General features: G+C 51.2%; 9 protein-coding genes across 9 annotated transcripts; 4 read left to right on the forward strand and 5 right to left on the reverse strand.

The window, feature by feature from the left end:
* Window positions 1–7: 7 nt before the first annotated feature.
* Window positions 8–2,469, reverse strand: CC1G_05087 (D-lactate dehydrogenase cytochrome oxidoreductase; the record flags this gene model as incomplete). The annotated part of the gene is made up of 15 exons (XM_001833335.2): window positions 2,215–2,469; window positions 1,975–2,151; window positions 1,792–1,905; window positions 1,682–1,742; window positions 1,538–1,629; window positions 1,469–1,489; window positions 1,382–1,418; window positions 1,279–1,328; window positions 1,105–1,228; window positions 931–1,050; window positions 852–878; window positions 534–798; window positions 274–476; window positions 92–222; window positions 8–40 (listed from the first exon to the last, which is right to left on the reverse strand). The coding sequence occupies exons 1-15, from the start codon at window positions 2,452–2,454 to the stop codon at window positions 8–10; spliced, it is 1,695 nt and encodes a 564-aa protein (XP_001833387.2). The 5' UTR covers window positions 2,455–2,469.
* Window positions 2,470–2,993: 524 nt separating this feature from the next.
* Window positions 2,994–6,825, forward strand: CC1G_05088 (hypothetical protein; the record flags this gene model as incomplete). The annotated part of the gene is made up of 7 exons (XM_001833336.2): window positions 2,994–3,857; window positions 3,910–4,059; window positions 4,113–5,148; window positions 5,216–5,761; window positions 5,820–5,998; window positions 6,049–6,702; window positions 6,751–6,825. The coding sequence occupies 7 exons, from the start codon at window positions 2,994–2,996 to the stop codon at window positions 6,823–6,825; spliced, it is 3,504 nt and encodes a 1,167-aa protein (XP_001833388.2).
* A 354-nt stretch (window positions 6,826–7,179) lies between these two features.
* On the forward strand, window positions 7,180–9,983 carry CC1G_05089 (exo-beta-1,3-glucanase; the record flags this gene model as incomplete). Its single annotated transcript, XM_001833337.1, has 8 exons — window positions 7,180–8,003; window positions 8,055–8,088; window positions 8,145–8,158; window positions 8,202–8,340; window positions 8,399–8,517; window positions 8,571–8,858; window positions 8,915–9,386; window positions 9,444–9,983. 8 exons carry the CDS (start codon window positions 7,180–7,182, stop codon window positions 9,981–9,983), a joined length of 2,430 nt encoding a protein of 809 aa, XP_001833389.1.
* A 313-nt stretch (window positions 9,984–10,296) lies between these two features.
* CC1G_05090 (hypothetical protein) lies at window positions 10,297–10,697 on the reverse strand (the record flags this gene model as incomplete). The annotated part of the gene is made up of 2 exons (XM_001833338.2): window positions 10,297–10,499; window positions 10,563–10,697. 2 exons carry the CDS (start codon window positions 10,695–10,697, stop codon window positions 10,332–10,334), a joined length of 303 nt encoding a protein of 100 aa, XP_001833390.1. The 3' UTR covers window positions 10,297–10,331.
* A 176-nt stretch (window positions 10,698–10,873) lies between these two features.
* On the reverse strand, window positions 10,874–12,066 carry CC1G_05091 (NmrA family protein; the record flags this gene model as incomplete). The annotated part of the gene is made up of 4 exons (XM_001833339.2): window positions 10,874–11,050; window positions 11,107–11,315; window positions 11,367–11,941; window positions 12,023–12,066. 4 exons carry the CDS (start codon window positions 12,064–12,066, stop codon window positions 10,916–10,918), a joined length of 963 nt encoding a protein of 320 aa, XP_001833391.1. The 3' UTR covers window positions 10,874–10,915.
* Window positions 12,067–14,202: 2,136 nt separating this feature from the next.
* CC1G_05092 (hypothetical protein) lies at window positions 14,203–15,921 on the forward strand (the record flags this gene model as incomplete). Its single annotated transcript, XM_001833340.2, has 11 exons — window positions 14,203–14,416; window positions 14,478–14,517; window positions 14,571–14,712; window positions 14,764–14,810; window positions 14,869–15,143; window positions 15,192–15,269; window positions 15,332–15,358; window positions 15,416–15,435; window positions 15,499–15,524; window positions 15,581–15,810; window positions 15,862–15,921. Exons 1-11 carry the CDS (start codon window positions 14,291–14,293, stop codon window positions 15,919–15,921), a joined length of 1,071 nt encoding a protein of 356 aa, XP_001833392.2. The 5' UTR covers window positions 14,203–14,290.
* A 279-nt stretch (window positions 15,922–16,200) lies between these two features.
* CC1G_13931 (hypothetical protein) lies at window positions 16,201–16,377 on the reverse strand (the record flags this gene model as incomplete). Its single annotated transcript, XM_002911845.1, has 1 exon — window positions 16,201–16,377. The coding sequence occupies one exon, from the start codon at window positions 16,375–16,377 to the stop codon at window positions 16,201–16,203; it is 177 nt and encodes a 58-aa protein (XP_002911891.1).
* A 20-nt stretch (window positions 16,378–16,397) lies between these two features.
* CC1G_05093 (hypothetical protein) lies at window positions 16,398–17,410 on the forward strand (the record flags this gene model as incomplete). The annotated part of the gene is made up of 2 exons (XM_001833341.1): window positions 16,398–16,874; window positions 16,937–17,410. 2 exons carry the CDS (start codon window positions 16,398–16,400, stop codon window positions 17,408–17,410), a joined length of 951 nt encoding a protein of 316 aa, XP_001833393.1.
* Window positions 17,411–17,632: 222 nt separating this feature from the next.
* On the reverse strand, window positions 17,633–18,108 carry CC1G_05094 (hypothetical protein; the record flags this gene model as incomplete). The annotated part of the gene is made up of 2 exons (XM_001833342.1): window positions 17,633–17,843; window positions 17,915–18,108. The coding sequence occupies 2 exons, from the start codon at window positions 18,106–18,108 to the stop codon at window positions 17,633–17,635; spliced, it is 405 nt and encodes a 134-aa protein (XP_001833394.1).
* Window positions 18,109–18,451: the final 343 nt, after the last annotated feature.

Here is an 18,451-nt window from a genome sequence, read left to right on the forward strand (position 1 = left end):
ACGTTGTCTAGTCTTTCTTGCTGTTCTCGTCAGGGTAAAGCTGAAGTTTACAGATGAATGTAAGGCCAAAAGAGGTGGTCTCTCGACTCACTTTCCCGGGATTAAGGATATTGAAAGGATCGACAGCGCTTTTAATCTTGCGCATGAGTTGGACGGTCTCCTCTCCAAGTTCGTCGACGAGATACGACTTCTTGCCGAGACCGACGCCATGCTCGCCGGTGCCTGTCAAGGAGATGAAGGCGATGACTCGCGAAGAAGAAAGAAGGGACATACAAGTTCCATCCAAAGCCAGTGCACGGTAAACCAGTCGATGGACAGCCTCCTCAACCTTCTGAAGTTCCTTATCATCTTTGAACAATATCAAGGCATGGAAGTTCCCGTCTCCTACATGTCCAACGATGGTACTTCGCAGGCTATGGGCAGCAAGGTCCTCTTTGGTTTCTTGGACCAGCTGTGGCAGACGCGAGACTGGGACACTGGCGGAGAGGCGGTGTCTATTAACATCGTCGAGATCAAAAGGGTAGGATACTTACCAAACGTCCGTGGTCCAACAACGATACCCAGGGTTGGCAGCGATGGAAGACATAAGTGCGTATTTTCGGTTTAACCACAACTCGTCGGCTTCCGTGTCTGTACTGGCAAACTTGAAATTGGATCCTTTATGGCGTTTGACGACCTCTTGGATGACATTGGAGGTTTGTGTCACTGTCGGTGCGTCTCCCTGGATTTTGAAAAATAGAGTATCGCTAACAGGGTATGGATTGTCGACGAACCCGGCGTCGTTGATAGCCTGCATCACTTGGGGTTATAATTAGCTGCAGAACAATTCCGACAGTGGCTTCCCCCCGTACTGTGGTCATCAAGTAATTCAATGCACTCTGTGGGGAATGTCAGTAGCGAGATACGCGGGAAGATATAAGATGAACTGACGCATATGTGGGCCTTGAGGTGAGTTGAGAATTTCCTGAACAGCACTGACCGCATGCTGTACACTTGGGAACTGAGCCATGGCGACTTTGGTCGGGAGCACAGGAGCCAGCCTCAAGGTCGCTAAATGGGGTACCGTTAGTCATTGCAGGTCCTACTCGGAAGCCGCTTCCTGACCTTCAGTCACGATGCCCAGGGTGCCTTCTGCGCCGATGAATAATTTGGTGGTATCAAAGCCCGCGGCTGATTTCCTTGCGCGACTGCGAGTCTTGACTACTGAACCATCAGGGAGCACGACTGTCTGCTCGGTTTTCAAGATTATGCTGGAGGGCGGAGGGCAAGAAAACCCACCAAACTAAGAAACCATTCGGATCTGGCGGTACCGTAACGTACGGCATTCGCTATTATTGACGCGTTAGTTAAGGGTCAGTGCCAGATGATTCGTATTTCTCACTTCCGCTGCATCCAGTGCCAATCATCCCGCCGATAGTCTGAAAACATCGGTGAACGTCGCATTCGGCATGGAAAGGGTAATGCTCACGGCGCCTGGACCTGGGTCAAGCTTTGGCTAGTCAGCACAAGGTAAAATTCCAGGGACTTCGGTACGCACAGGAAAGAACAACGGGATTCCCTTTGCCTTGAGAGTCTCATTGATGTCTTCCCACCGAGCACCAGCCTGACATGTCAAATCCGAATCGTCAACTGAAGAATCATTATGAGTCGCAGGTTATTATCACTCTTAGCAGAGCAGTACCGTTGATTCTCAGGATCTGATCCATGCCCGACATGTCCAGACAGATACTGCCTGTTGGGTGCTGGGGATACGATCAGATCCAACAATAACTGCATCTAAATGCAACTCACACCAGAGAAATGCCCTTCGAGGCTGGTCGCCCCGCTGTATGGCACCACAGGGATTCGATATCGTCGAGCAATGTTAATGACCCTGACTACATCATCTGTGGACTTTGGCCGGACCTGATTCAGAATCATTTCCCCAACAAAAGGTGAGTGATCTAGAACGTGAAGGTAGAAAGGGTAACGTACGATTACTGCATGGGGGGAGATGGGATGATAGGAGTGCTCTGAAGAACCGTAGGTTTTCAGGCTTTCGTCGTCGGTAGCGACAGCTTTTGGATCGCTGAACGCCTCCCGAAGTTCCTTGATTGCTTGGGCGACATCTTCAGTAGAGCCATATTGGGTCTGGGTTGAATTCTGGAAGGCCTGTGCAGTTTCAAGGAGCTAGAGGTTAAGCAGAGGCTCTGGCATTCAATGCGACCGACGCACCTTGCTATCCGACTTCAGATGGTCGTAGACTGCAATTGCAACCGCAGTGTATGTGACCGCCTGAAGCAAGGCTTTGGTTCCCTGTGACCCTCGAAATTGGCTAGACCAAGGGAAATACTGCAAGGGGCCATTCGAATTTGCAGAGGTATTGACTGGGCGTCTAAGTTGAGTCGATAGTTGAGGGTTCCAACGAGCAAGTTGCTTCCGCACGGGCGCAAGGCTACCGCGGCTTCGAAACATGATGGCAGTGTACAGTTTGGCTGGTAAGGGAAGGATTCCCACGATTGCTTCTTGCCTTCTGACCATCAAATCCTCGCGCTGGCTAGCCAATCCACAAGAATTGTAATGGTTCAAGATGTCCAGGAAGACCTGATACAGTCTCGTGTCGAGCAACTCAAGTCAGCTAATGTCCTTTTTCACGTCCATGCTCTATTCTGATGTTTATTCGCCTCCCAGAGCTATCGCTGCGCGCCGAAATGACCTACTTCGCGAAATGTACCACTTGGTCCGCCATCGTGACAACATGGGAAGTATAATCCAAGTAGAGGAACACCCAGATGGAGATGAGGATGAAGATTGCAACCAATTCTTGCTCAAGTTCGATCTCCGTAAGCAGTGCGTACAATTGCCACATTCCTGTCGATTATTCTTTCAATGTTGCTTCATATCCCTAATTTAGTGGCGAAAACGGTTGTGTCACGAATCATCTCGATTCCTCCTGGAAAGTAAAGGAAGAAGACAGAACGGAATCTATCCAAGCTCCACCAGATAATATTTCAATGACAGCCCCCCCCAAAGCCAATCCAATCCAAACGACCCAACAATCGACCTCGGCTTCTGTCCCAGGCGAGGCAACTGGAACAACAACAGGACAGGAAGGGCCTTCTGATGCAGGCAATGACCTGCCCGTCACTGGGACGCGTGTTAGTCAAGGCTTGACGAAAGAAGAGATAGACGACGATCGTGATGAACTCGACCTCATCGGCAGCACCGACAAGGATGGCACCGGGTCGTCCTCCCCTTCCAAAGCACACCCTGAACCGTCGGACCAGCAGAGGGACTCTTCACAATCTGCAGCACCACCGCCCTCAAGTTCGCCTTCGCTCCAGTCTCTACCAGCTTCGTCTTCCCAAGTACAATCGCTCGGTCAAGCGGACCAAGAGCCAACCAAGGGAATGTCCAGTGATGTCAGCATGGTAGATGTGAGCGAGGAGTCGGTGAAGGGAAATGCCACTACAGTAAACCCGTTGGCAGTGTACAAGCCATCCGTATCGTCTTCGATATTTGTGCAGCCGACTCCAAACCCTGTTATCATTCCCGAACCTCTGGCACCTTCAGTATCGAAGGACCAATATGATATTCAACAGCCACCTCCTCCGGAACCCAAAGTGGAGCCCAGTTCCCCTGTCCTTCGATACGGCATCAAGACTGAATACACCCTACCGTCACTACAAATTCTTCCTCCAGAGTTCACCCGCAAAAAGTCATCGAAACGAAGGAAGGATCGCGAGCGCCCCGAAAAGTCGCAGAAGGATGACGGTGTTCCGATGGGAATCAACCGTTGGGCGGCCATGCTGAATGCCAACCCACTCTACAAAAGAGTTGCTCGGTCGACCAAATGCCTGAGCACCAAGGAGTGGTCGGTGAGTAGTGATGCAGCCCAAACCAAGAAATACGCTCAAGTCATTCAAACAGGTTGCTATTGCAGAATTGCGTCTTATTCGAACAGCTGAAAGGATAGAGGTCCTCAAAAGTCAGGCCCGCTGGGGCTTGCGGCAAATTAAGAAACAAAGGGGGGTGGGAGGACTACTCAAAACGCATTGGGACTATCTTTTAGATGAGATGGTATGCTCACAAGTCGACTTTGATTCATCTTTCATTCATAAAATTGCTAATAGAAATGGATGCGCACCGATTTCCGCGAGGAACGAAAATGGAAGCTCGCGGTGGCGTACCAACTCTCAACATCAGTCTTAGAATGGCATTCGCTTAAAAACTTCGAAGAGCGCGTACAACACGGCGTATGCGTGAAGTGGAGACCGCATGAACCAGTTACGTTGGACGATAACCAAGTTGACTCGCAGAGCATGGATATCGACATGGAGTCCAGTGGCAACGACCCTGAAGCCAATCCCGTGCCTTCCAACTCCATCCTTGGTCTTGACTACGCTTCCGACAACGAGGACATGGATGGCGACTCGGAGAAGCAGTTGGAGGTGATGGATCCGCTAGAGACAGGAAATGCAATCAAGGACGCCCTTGACGGCGCGGATGAAGCGAGGATGAAGGAAGCCGAGCCAACGCCCATGGAAGAGGTCAAACTTAAAACAGAGGAAATTGACGACACTGTCGCTCTCCAGGGTCCTATGGTGGTGGACACTGCGCAGGCCGAAGCTCTCGAAAAGTCGGCTTTAAAGTCTACCTCGAACGACCCTCTTCTTGGTTCGAAATCGAGTTCACATTCACTGAATGGCGATGGCGACGAGAAACCTCCTAGCACCAAAACGAAAATCGCCGCATATGCACCTATTCGTGAAAAACTCGTTTATGAATCGGAAGGCAAACTCTTTATCGAACCGGAAGACCTGCATATCCCCGACCAAGAGGACACAGACTCGCTCCGACAGCTTGACATCAGCAGTATATTCCCCGATTTGCAACCTTTCGCTATGTTCGACGTCGCTCCTGCAACGGAGCCAAAGAAAAAGAATAGGATCGAAAGAGACGACCCCAACAAGAGGTTAGAAGAGACAAACTATACAAAGGTGTTCCCATCTGGCCAATTCATGTTTGTCAAACCTACTTTGTTGGGGCCCCTTCAGCCAGCGAAACGGTGGAAGGATGGGAGTTGGTTACCGATGGAAGAAAATCCGATTCCTTCAGAGCCTGAGTCTGGTTCAACATCTGTCAAGAACTTGGAAGAAAGCGTAAGCGGTGAGCATTCCCTCTCTCGAACACTTCCGCAATACGATGTGGAACTTATGTTCTGGTCGCGGTTTAGAGCTCTTCGACTTCAAAATCAAGACTTCGGGCCCAGCGCTTCCCCCTCAGGCACGAGACGCCCGGAGAGCCAAGGTCGACCAATACTGGAGCACCAACGACGACCTTCTGCTCAAATCCCTAGTAGATAAGTATCCCGGAAATTGGAATCTTATCGCAGAATGCTTCAATGGCTGTCGGAAAACAACCCCGTCCGATCGACGAACACCGACAGATTGCATGGATCGTTGGAAAGTGAAATGGGGTATGGATTTGTTGACGAAGGACAACCCACAAGGCAACTCTGAAGACCAGTCTCCACCAACGGGCGTACAGGCATCGTCCTCCAACGATATCTCCATGTCCAACTCTACACCGTCAGTCGCGGCAGGGCCAAGCGTGACGACAAGGGGTGTCAGGCGACTTGCTAGCGCCAGTGTGTCTAGCCAAGTGGCGCCAAGTGTTTCAGCAGGCAATGAACCGAAGAAGCGAAGGCGGCACTTACTGCTCCAAGAAACCATTCGCAAAACGAACAGGAAGAAGGCTGATCAACAGGCGAAGCAGCTGGGTCAGTCCAATTTTATGTTGCTCTCGACGACGTACGGTTGATTGACGAGCTTTATCAGCCAACCAGCGGAAGACGCCAGGAATGCACGAAACTCATATTCAGTACACCAAGTTGCCAAGGTTGTCTCCGATGGAACTGAGTCGCCTCAAAGCCGAGCGCGACGCAGCACAATTGGCTGAAATCCAGAAGGCTCGTGCTCGTCAAGAGGAATTGAAAAAGCAGCTGAGTGGCATCCCGGTTAGTTCGTAGAGTGCAGCCCCTGGACCAGTCCATTAACAAATAATTAGATTCCCCCTCAAGCAGGCCAGCCTCAGCCAGGTCCCCAGACGCCTGTACCGCACGCACAGGGAGGCCAACCTCAGCCGCTAACTCAACAACAACAACTTCAGCTGCAGGCTCAACTTCAAGCGAACCAAGCCAGGGCTGGAAGCGTTGGCGCTCCAGGTACCCGGCCAGGAAGCGTCAATATTGCTCGGATGTCGACTCCAACTGGCGTCGCTGTTGCAGGTCCTCCACGCCTTACTAGCCAACAGGTTCTTCAACTACAGCAGCGTCTGGCAGCTGGTACAGGTCAAACAGCTTTGAATGCAGCAACGGTCAATCTAGCGAACGGACTTGTGAACAGCCAGTTTGGCAACCGTGATGCAACAGCATCGCCCGCAACACACGGTGTCAACTCTCCGCACTTGGCGCCTTCGAGCGGCAATGCAGCGGTTAACCCGCCACGATCCCCGCATGATCCAGCAGCGGTCAATGCAGCAGTGGGACAGGCCATGAACGCAGTAGGTGCTGCCAATGGAGCGCAGCGAGCAGCGTTCAATCTCCAGTTCCAAAATGGCCAGACACAAAATTTACATCCCGACCAAATCAACGCGTTGCGTATACACATGCTGGTAGGTTGCGGATTCATTTCGATGGATGAGAACATCCGTACTCACACCGTAAGTTTCAGTCCCAGTTGCAGCAGCACCAAGCCCAGGGCTCGGCAGGGCCCGCTCAACCGCAACCTCAATCACAACCTCAGCCTCAACCTCCTGCACAAAGTTGAGGCCATTTTGCCCTAGACCTACGAAACGGACCGATTATTGTATTCTAGTACATTCGTGTAACATATATAATTGTTTGACGCCCGTCTACCTGAAGGCTTGAATCGATGAGAATTTGCCAAGGGGACTGTAGAGAAACTTGGGTTCTTGGGGAAGCGCAATTAACCCCGGATCGAACACAGCCACGACACAAGGGTTGTTTTGGTTTCCGACTAGTGACTGAAATAGAGGTTGTGTCCCTCCTTTCTTCACCACTGCATTGTCGCTCTTCGATTCAGTCCTTCTTCTGCTCATCGTTGCCGACGTTGACCGAGGGCCTCTTGTCCGCCGTTCCTTAAGCTCGACCGGCGCGTCTTTTCGTGCTTCCTCATCATGGCCAACAACCCGCAGAATCCATCAGGAAACGTAGTGTACGACCCACTCCCCTTGACTGGGGATGACGTGCCCTCGAATGCGCTCTACAATGCCCCGCCATCGCCAGATCCGCGTCTGACATCGTTCAATACCCCTCAGATGGGCCACTCAGACCTGCCTCGCGATGACACCTTCATCCCCCCGGGAGCAGCCCAACCACGTTTCATGGGTCAATATGATGAAGCTTCTGCCCGCAACTCATTTACTTCTTCCCAACCTAGTCTGCGCCAGTCAGAGTATGGTTCAGTTTACCACCTCAACGACGCCCAAGGCTCCTCGGCCCAATTCAACAATTACCGTGACGAACCCAACTACACCGACAACGTCCCCATGTCTCCCGTCGGTCATTCACGCGGTATGCTCCACGAAAAGAACACAGCCTACACCGCTCCCCGGCAGAAGTCGAAACGAAAGGTCATGATCATTGGGGCTATCGTTGCTGCCATCCTCATCCTAGCTGCCATCGCCATACCGCTCTACTTCGCCGTTATTAAACCAAAAACAAGCAAAGACAACAGCAAGTCCGATAGCAATCATGATAAACCGGACTCGACGGCTTCACCTAGCGGAAAGCCAGGCAGCGGTGCTTCGCGGGCTGTCGTCACAGGCGGTGATGGTAGCACCATCACAATGGAGGACGGAACGACGTTCGTCTATCGTAATCCATTCGGCGGCTACTGGTACTACGATCCCAACGATCCTTTCAACAATGGCGCAAAGGCCCAGTCTTGGACCCCTGCACTGAACGAAACCTTCCGCTATGGAATCGACAAAATCCGAGGGTGTGTATTCACCTAGTTCATTTCAAGAGGGTCTCTAAATATCACAAACAGGGTTAATGTCGGTGGTTGGCTTTTGACCGAACCGGTAAGTCCACAGCCCTCGTCGCGTTGTCCATGTCAGTCTTCTAATGCCAATTTTAGTTCATGCAAGTAGAGTACCTTATCTTCGCAAACGCGGCGCCTAATTCTCCTTTCCAGCTCTCCAGCCCTGTATGAAAAGTACCTGGATGACCCAGCAGGTCCCGCCATCGACGAGTGGGACTTAAGCCTCCGTATGCGAGCTGATACTGCTGGTGGAGGGATTGACCAGATGGAGGAGCATTACAAGACCTTTATCGTGAGGCCATCATCTGGTACACCCTACTGATAACTTTGCTAACGAAACATTCACTCAGACTGAAAGGGACTTTGCCGAAATCGCCGGTGCTGGACTCAACTATGTCCGCGTCCCAATCGGCTATTGGGCCGTCGAAACTCGTGGAGACGAACCCTATCTGTCTCAGGTCTCTTGGACGTGAGGTCGCAATGGTCTCTCTTCCATCAAGCTGCTCATTCTGTTTCAATTAGGTACTTTTTGAAGGCCGTGAAGTGGGCAAGGAAATACGGACTCAGAATCAATCTCGACCTTCACGGGGTCCCTGGAAGCCAGAACGGATGGAACCATTCGGGCCGCTTTGGCACTATTGGCTTTCTTCACGGTCCTATGGGTTATGCAAATGCCCAGCGTACCTTGGATATCATTCGTGTCCTCGCCGAGTTCATTTCTCAACCCCAGTATAAAGATGTTGTCACCATGTTCGGGATTATGAACGAGCCCCTTGGCGATCCCATGGGCCAGGATGCTCTTTCACGATTGTGAGGTCATTTTTCCCTTCCATAGTCGGTGGTCTGACAGTGTCCCTCTCTCCTAGCTACATGGAAAGTTACAATATCATCCGCCGGGCTGGAGGTGGAACCGGTGAAGGAAACGGCGTTTGGATCTCTCTACACGATGGTTTCTTCGGCCGTGCCCCTTGGGAAGGCTTCCTTCCCAACGCTGACCGAGTGACCTTAGACACTCACCCATACCTCTGTTTCGGTGAACAGTCTGCTGCACCGATGTCGTCCTACGCTCAAACACCTTGTACAACCTGGGGCCATCTCGTCAACAACTCGATGGCCAACTTCGGGTTGACCAATGCTGGTGAATTCAGCAATGCTGTTACTGACTGTGGGCTATTCCTGAATGGAGTCAACCTTGGTACTCGGTACGAAGGTGATTACACCCCGGGTAGCTGGCCTCGCATCGGCGATTGCTCCGAATGGACCGATTACACTCGTTACAGTGATCAGATGAAGAGCGACATTCGACAGTTCGCACTCGCGTCCATGGATGCCCTTCAGGTCAGTTAAATCAGCATCAATCAGTGATACCAGGAAAGTTGACCAAAAGACATACAGCACTACTTCTTCTGGACATGGAGGATTGGCGAGACACTTCGCAGCGGACGGGTCGAGACGCCAGCATGGTCTTATCAGCTGGGACTGCGCGAAGGCTGGATGCCTACTGACCCTCGTGATGCCGACGGCGTTTGTGGCAACAGCTCGCCTTGGACCCCGCCCCTTCAACCATGGCAAACGGGCGGTGCAGGTGCGGGGGATATTCCTCCTTCTGTGACGGAAGCTCTTGCCTGGCCCCCCCCAGAAATTCGCAACGGTGGTCCCATTGAATCACTTCCCCGATACACGCAGACTGGGGCCCTCCCGACACTGACAGGAATGGCCATCACTGCCGGACCCAGCGAGACCATCACCAGAACCGTCGACATCGGCAATGGTTGGAATAACCCGGCAGATACCGTTGGTTTCGCCGTTGAAATTCCAGGCTGCACCTACCTCGACCCTTGGGTAACTCCTGCTGCCGCTCCCCCTTCCCCTTTGTGCGCAGCAGCCCGCCGTGAGGCAGCGCAGGAGCCTGCCGTCACTCTCCCTCCCTCGTAACCCATCCCTGTCGATTCGCTTTTCATGGCACGTCCTTTATACTTTGACGTCACTTATTTTTACCTACCGCACACATATGGTATACCATCGGATTGTCGGCTGTTCGCTTTCCTTGCATTAGTGCTTGTATATTTCTGCCTATCGAACGGACATATTATTGGACTCTCATATAGTACAGATTTAGCATACCATCGTTTATATCCCAGTTTGTCTCACCTGGTTTTCAATCCTGTTCGATAACCAGAACACTTGGACGTGCATGTCATGTCACTACTGTCTTTACTCTCCGTTTCAGTCACCTTCGACAAGATAGATCTTTGATTGTATGTACAGAGATTTATTCAAATCCTAATGCTCGCCGCTTGTGGTGGCATAACGATCCTCAAGGTCTTCTTGCCCACCGAACCCTGCTTCGTATGGTCGATCCTCTCGAGGCACCCCTGAGTCGGTGTTGGATGTAGATGATGATGACTCCGCATCTAGCTTGGCTCGAATATCAGCAAGCTGTTCTTGTTCCTACGGGCCCGTTGTGGTCAGTGATGAAGCAAAAGATTCTTGCCATGGACGACGGTGATTCACCTTTTGACGGATGTACTGTGCTTCGGACGCCTGCTCGCGACTCTTCCAAGCACCGTCCTGAGGCGAGAAGCATTCAATCTTAACTTCAAGCCGCTTTCGAGTACCACATACCTGCGATGTCGCTCCAGAAGACATATTTGACCTACGGATAATGGTAGATGGTGGTTATGGACTGAAGACAGCGGGCTGTGATCACTTGCCTTGTTGGAAGCTTCGACACGGTTTGGATGACGTCATCTGACAAGGAGACATTTATAGACAAGCCGGCGCTTAGGCTCGCAATGGAAACCAGGTTCGCAATGAAGTTATATTTTACACTATACAAGTTATTCTAAGTACGACAGACAGAACGATTATGAACTAGCCGCCTTCTTCGCTGCATAATCCGCCTTCAGCTTGGAGACCAAGTTCAACACCAATGGGCTGTCCTTGAGCCACTCTCGGTAAGTCTTCGCGGTGGGGTTGATTGACAAAGACTGGTTCTTGTCCTGTAGAAAGACTACCGTCCTGAGCTGGTCAATGAGAGAAAACGAAGATGACCCACTCTGTAACCGCTATCGGGGCCGGCGCGGAGGACGAACTCCCACGACAGATACATGAGCTCGGCAGCAGGGTGATCTGCGTAACGAGAGGCCTCAAATGCCTCCTTGGTCAGTTCTAGAGCGAGGCCAGCCTTCTCCCCGTGGACTTCGGCGAACTGAGTCGCGAGATCTCTGAGTGTCAGGAATTCGACGACAATCTTAATCTTTTTGCCTGTTGTGCTTGGTCAGGTCTTCATCACCCAACTGCTGGATCTTGACGTACCTGCATAGGCCTCTGGCTCTCTGAATGCAGGAACAACCCACCCGCCCAAGTCGGCCACCGAAAATGCAAAGATGGGGACGTCGGGGAGGAAGCCGACAGTCCAGTTGAACCCCTTCTCCTCGTCGTAAGCAGGGGCAAAGAAGCTAGTCCAAAAGTTCTCATAGTACATTGGAATGTACACGAACGTGTATGGGATACCAGACTCGATGACCCTGTCTTCGATGAGGGCCTTGGAAGTCCAGCTGATAGCCTTGCATTCCCCTTCACGACCCTCCACTGTGGACCAGACGATGTGCTTGACGTTGTTTGCCTTGGCTGCTTCGACAATATTCTTTCCGTGGAGCTGTTCTGCCTCGTACCCATGTTCGTAGAACTGGGTCAAACCAAAGACGCCCCAAGCGCCCTTGAATGCAGCAGTGGTCTCTTCAAGGGAGCTGAGATCGGCCTTGACCACCTCGACGCCCTTGGCTGCGAGCTGTTGGGCGGCTTCAGACGAGGTATTCCTTGTGACGCCTCGGATAGTGAACCTTCCAGCTGGTTCCCGTAACAACCAGTCAACAACTGAGCTGCCTTGCCTGTGTACAAGATGATTATCATTGAAACAAAGTTTTTTTAGCTTCTTCTGGCCCTGAAGATCAAACGTTCTGGAAACGCACTGGCCAGTGGCACCGGTAACGACGATAAGCTTGGGGTCGGACATTTGGGGTGAGTGGGGATGGTTAGAGGGACGAGGGGGGAGTTGTAACGATGCGTGTGTCCAGGGTGCAGCCGGTCGTATATAAGTATAATCCTGGAGTCCCTCTTGTAGGCGGCCTATCGATTTCTATTGGTCAATATCACTTGGAAACGCCATGGCACTGGGCAGGTGGCGCTCAGGCGATACCGGCCACACCTTGAGGGACGCCCATTTATGGCTAAGCCTGCTGAACTTGTGTCATATGATGGTCTCCATCTCGGAAGTACTTCCACCGCAACAGCCAAGCTATGCGGATGCAAAGAGGACCCCCGAATATCGCGCTTAAGGTCGGAAGAGAATCCGGACAGAAAAACTGGGTTTTGGCCACAGGCCGGATGCGAAATCCGGACAGGAAGAGGCCAAAATATCGCGGAAGGCCAGATAAAATCCGGACAAAAGTCCAACAAAAATGCCATTTTCTGGCCCCCGACCCCGGAAAAAAGGGCCCGCGTGTGAAAGTATTCCCTGATCCGGCCAGAGAAGAGCGATTTTAGGGCTCGAGGATGGTGAATTTCCCGGACAAAAAATCCAAAATTTGACCATCTGGTTCCGGACGGCCAGCCCAGAATCTCATCCGGCCTTGAGGGGGATATTTGGGGGTCCTATGCAAAGGCCCGACACCCGTATATATGTATACTTTTTGCGACCTCTGTGCTCCTCTGTGCCAGGACTGAACAAAGAAGGGAAGCGAAGGACAGTGAGTTTCTCTCATCAACACCATAAACCTTTTTCGTTATGTTCTCGTTGGTAAATCAAAGGAAGAATTTTGCCAGTACAACCCATCGTGCATCATTCTCAGCAAAATAATTTTCCTGCGCTGCTTCCTTTCGTTTTGGAGCGGAGGTCGTGCATTGGTGGGCCGAGACCTGCATGACTCCGTCTCGACAGAGCTATGGACTCACCGCGACACAGTTTCGTAAGTAAGGACCAGAGAGGAACTCACCGTCCTCCACTCGGTCGTCCGCTGAACTCGGCATGTCTCGATGCAGAAGTTGATCAAACTGTGTCGCAAAGATCGATATCTCTCATGGACTTAAGTACACAAGCTTCGCTTGTAAGTACATACATACACAACTTGGCTAGGCTGGAACAGGAAGCTTGAAGCGGCGATGGACGTGGAGTTTACCAAATGATTCCATTAGAAAGCCACTGTGAGGTGTATCCTTATCATCTCAATCCTGAAAGGAACGCCATCTGAACGTAACGAGTGCAGTGGGTGTGGGGTGTCAGAATCGCGTAAGTCCACTCGCCATCTGACAGTGGGTGACAACGTACAAGTGATTGCAGGATAAAGCGCGTTCCCTGGCAGGCATACGACTGTTGGCTACTTCTACCGTGCAAAGGCCGTTCGGGTTCGGAGGCAACCACTACTTTTACCGCATGTTCCATGAACAAGGACGACTGGCGCCAGTGGGGCGCCAAGCTTTCGACCTCCATTTAGCGCCCTCCATGTGATCTTCACGCGACCGCACCGCACAAGCGCCGCTTCGGCAGGTTTGATAGAAAAAGCCAAATTCATTTCTGACGTTTACGTTGGAAAATAAGTAGATGCCTAGACTTTTACCTTTGACGCTCATCTCAAGTTCACCTTGCCTTTAAAGCTCAGGTACCGACAGCGCTCGACCCTTATCTTCGTTATGCACCCCCCCAATCGCCGTTCTCCGAACTCTTGAAGATGCTTGGCCGCCTGAACGGGCCCCTCTGGAGACCTCAGATGGCTAAATAACCCGCATCATCGGGATTTAAGACTTTTTTGTATTCTAGGGTAACAAAGTTGTGGGAGCAACTGGGAGCAATGACCCGACCTTCGGTTGGCATGGTCGACATCATTCGGGAACATGCCAAACGGAATCTTTCGGTCCTAATGGTGCACACCTCTCCAGGGAAGCGAAACTCGCCATGGAAGTTGGGGCCGCTATTGAAACCATTCACCATTGCCGTTTTTTGCCGTTCGAAGAATCGAAATCTTCCACAAGTGGGTCTACAAACGCTCGAATTTTTGATCTCCTCGAAACCCCATCGGCTTCCCGTGACGACCACATTGTATACAAATAAGCGTTTGAGGTTTCGGTCCTTATTCCACCCGTTTTTCTCTGAAAGCATCATTTAAGGATCCAGAAACAGTCCATTCATCTTCGTTTCGTCCATTCGTTTCTCCTCTTCCCTCTGTTTCCACTCTTCGACCGCCATGTCGGGTATCACAGCAGTGAATCGAGTTGCGGCTGAAGCGACAATCCCAGATGGGGAGCTTGCTGCTGTTGTCACCACAGTGCTTGGCCTTCTCCACATCTTGCAGGTGTACACTTCTTCCATGGTGAGCAAATGCATCTGTATCTGACTGGACTTACCACCGGAGATGCTAAACGACCCCATAGGTGACACTTGCCGTGTGGGACTGGCTAACCTGCCTCAAAGGTAAGATTTTCGACTGCTCCGGCTTGGACCACAAGTTTAGGGAGTTCTGGCAGCCGAATGGGAGTGCATTTGGAAGAAAGAGTGGTCCCTGATCAAGGTTCTGTATATCTGGACACGATATTACGGTCTCATCTGTTTTTCGGTCAATCTGTGGCTCTTCAATGCCAACTTCACTGTGGAGCAATGCAAGACCTTGTAAGCCGTTGTCCTATTCCTTGGTTGGATCCATGCTGACCACCTCTGAAGGCATTACTTGATCGCCGCGTCGTGTATGTGGACTACCTTAGGATCAGGTAACGAACTACATTTGCAACCTATAATCCTAGAAGCCCGCTTACCGGCTTCCTTTAGAGGCGATTTTGGCAGTCAGGACATATGCCTTCCTCGGGAAGAAACGCTGGCTCGGAATCACGCTCATTGTCCTTCTGCTCGGAGAAACTGCATTCCTGCTCTACGTGGCGATCGAAGGAGTATACCAAATTCCTCCCCCTCCCATACCAGACGCAGATGGTATAATTCGAGGACCATGCACTGCCAGCGACAAGCCCGGGCAACACGTCGTCAGCGGTTTCTGGCTCGCCCCCGTGGCGTTCGACCTCATTTGCACTATTCTGACGCTCGGAAAGGTACGTCATTCCCTGCAGGGAATCATGCGCATTCTAATCATCGTGTAGGCTTTTTCCCTGCAAAGGGCGGCCGTAAAATCCCCCATCATCAGTATCTTTATTCGGGAAGGACTCTTCTACTTCCTTGTGAGTTCATCCTCAAGGCATTCGGCAATGATGATCCTCTAACATTCCCCTTCGTGGTCCAGGCTGTGGCCGCTATCAACTTGCTAAATGTGAGTCATTATATTTTAGCAGCCCATTGAACGATAAGCTAATAGAGGCTCGGCCAGGCTGCATTCATGTTCCAAAGGTATCATTGATACGCCTCACTGACACATCATTGAACCAGGCTGACAAGGAATGTTACCTTTAGCAATCCCAACCTCCAAAATATCAACTGTGAGCCCCGATCGAGATTACTTCCAGGCCTTCTTAGCTCAACCACCCCGCAACAGGCTTCCTTGCTTTGGTTCTCTCTCAGGTGCTTTGCTGTCGCTTGGTACTGAACCTTAAGGGCCACAGAGACGCGAGCACCAGTCAGTTTACGGGATCGGCCAGCCAACACTCGTACATCCCTGGCAGCGGTACTCGCTCGGCAACAGGAGGAGTAAACATCGCTCTAAGGAAGTATCGTGACCCAACTTACACTGGCCCATCAGATGTTTACGACGGCGTAAAGGTCCAGGTACGATCCCATCGACATTGCGTGGCTTCTCTTGCTCACATGGAAGCTCAGATTGATGTTGAACAGCATGACACAACTTTGTCCGGTCATGCGAAGGGAATGGCTTCCTAACATTAGCTGATCAAGCCCGTTGAGTACCGTTCAAGCGAGGAACTCGTTTGCCCAAGGACAAAAGAGGTGCACATCATGTCCTATGCATATCCATCTAGATGTTACAATATATCGCCATTCGTTTAGTGTGTTACATATAATTTGCAATGTTCTTGACTACGTAGAGCCGCGTGGGTGTAGCCTAGAGCTTCTGTTTTTGTGGCTTTGTTGTATATCAACAGGATATCGCGTGTTGCTACCCACAAGGGGTGCACGGCTGTAAAGTGGAGTTCTGCGTCGTTAAGCGCCCGGCGGGAGCCTCCGTAGAGTGGCAGTGTGACAAAGTGAGAACAAACAAACGCGTCGCGTCTCCATCATCCATGACACATGCCACGCGTGATCCATCTCCGCCCGAATCCTGTTGATGCTGGCAGCTGGATGGACCACGGTCACATCCAATTCTAGGTTCCTGGCCATCCTACCACCAACTACTCGTCATGCGCACCTATTCATCTCGAAAGAGAAACCCTGTACCGCCAGGCGATGATTCCCAAAATCCACCATCAGGCAACCCCTGCGAAGCCCCAACCAGCAAACGCAAACAACTATTCCTGGAGACTCAAAGTAATCGGCCAACGAAACGGACAAAGAATGGCACGAAGAAGGCCTTGCAGGAGGATGAAAAACCCAAACAGAAATCACTAATACAAATGCATTTTTGCATCGACAAGAGTGTTATCAGAGAGTGTCCGATTTGTCGGCTACGTTACACCCAAGGAGCAAGGGAGGATGTCGAGTTGCATCGCGCGCACTGTAATCGGGTACAAAAAGGTCTGGAATGGGGAAGGGAAGAAGAGAAAGAGGGGTACGGAAGCACGATAGTGGAAGTAGAACAGAGGGTGAAATTAGGAAACGGGAAGACAGGGCGAATAATAATGTTTCCAGCCGATGTGAATGGGAAAATGGGTTCTAAAGTGAGTTTGAATCTACCTGTAACAACATAAATAAGGAGACCAGTCCTGAGCAAGTTATATAGCTTTCGACATTATTGGAAACTGTCAATTTATGCCTATCTTCCCCCGCCCTTGATCAGGCTACTCTTCAAGCCTCCAAAGTCTATTTATTCTTGGTTTCGGAAGGAAGCGGTGGTCGGACGATGGAACGGATTGCAGGTTGCGTCGTTGCCCAGCGCATCACCGCAGCCATGGCAGTCATCCCCCCAACGTCTTCAGCATCGCCGACGCACTCTGCAAGTGTTGATATTGGTGGTGTGTTCTGCTATCCAGAGCCATTGCCTACACCGATGGGAATATCCCGTTTGTTTGTTTCTTCATCCTATCGCAGACAGGGCATTGCCAATCGATTGCTATCCGCGGCAGCATCGACATTCATTCCAGGTTGCACACTTGATCCAAAGAAGGGACAGGTCGCGTTTTCGCAACCTACTGGAGACGGAGCAAAGATTATGCAGAGCTGGGGAGGCGGAGGCATTCGAATCTATGAGGAATAGAACGTATAGACAATGTCATTACCATTTCCGCCTGCATACATCATTTACTAACCTGTTGTGAACTGATCAGAATAGTGGTCCTTCATACATCGCGAAGATGGCCGGACGTGTAAGGCATATGACGGCGCAAGCTAGAGTGAAACAGAGCCCAATGAATAACAGGAAATCCCGGGCTGAGCAGGAAAGTTAGTGGTGGGATATCTCTAGAAGGGAAGGTAAAGCTTACACATTGGTACCCTGGACATACGAGGATCTCCGTTTCGACGGGAACGTGAGCGACTGGGTGTGCCATACTGGGTCGAGCTCATGCGACGAGGTCGAACCGTATACTCGCTTCGCACTCGCCTGTGACGTAGAGGGGATACCCTGGTCCCATTGGTGAGGATGCCCCTCAACCGGGGCGGGCTTCCCCGTCGAGAACATGTCGTGGATGCTGGGATGACAGCATCGTCAGCGACAAGAGTCACGGTGTTTCCCAAATCATCTACAGGAACGTTGGAATACGATCCTAGCAAGCGGCCATTTGGGCCATTGCCATAGTCGTAGTTGAGGTTGCCTTCACCGTCGTCAACGATGTCGGCTTCCCCACGCCAATGTCCGTCGTTCCCAGAATCAGAGTCGTAAGAAAAGTCAGATAAGGAAGAGGCGGGAGACGGCAAGGAGCTTGAGGAAAGAAAGTCTTCTTCGCCGTCGGACATTGTCCTGTCGAACCCTTTTGAAATGAACGGAGACCGCGGTGTGGGCGGCCAGTTATTATGTGACCTCACACTGAATTGTTGGCGGCGAAGTGCTATCAAAACTCGTGTTGGCCACGATGAGTTAGCGTCGCAGAGGTAATTCCTTGCCCGGGTAGTTGGCCTGCCTCCGCCCACAACACTCAGGCCGAAGGAGCGATGAAGTACATGGATAACTCCACTACTAATCCCCATAGCCTTATACTTAAGTCCTTAGGTAATCAGGGGCACTCCAGTACAAACTATATGATCATACTCAATAGCATTCAAATAACTTAAAACTATTCGTACAACACATCGATGAGTG

Source organism: Coprinopsis cinerea (genome assembly GCF_000182895.1).
Source record: "Coprinopsis cinerea okayama7#130 chromosome 2 map unlocalized cont3.2, whole genome shotgun sequence".
NCBI lineage: Eukaryota > Fungi > Basidiomycota > Agaricomycetes > Agaricales > Psathyrellaceae > Coprinopsis > Coprinopsis cinerea.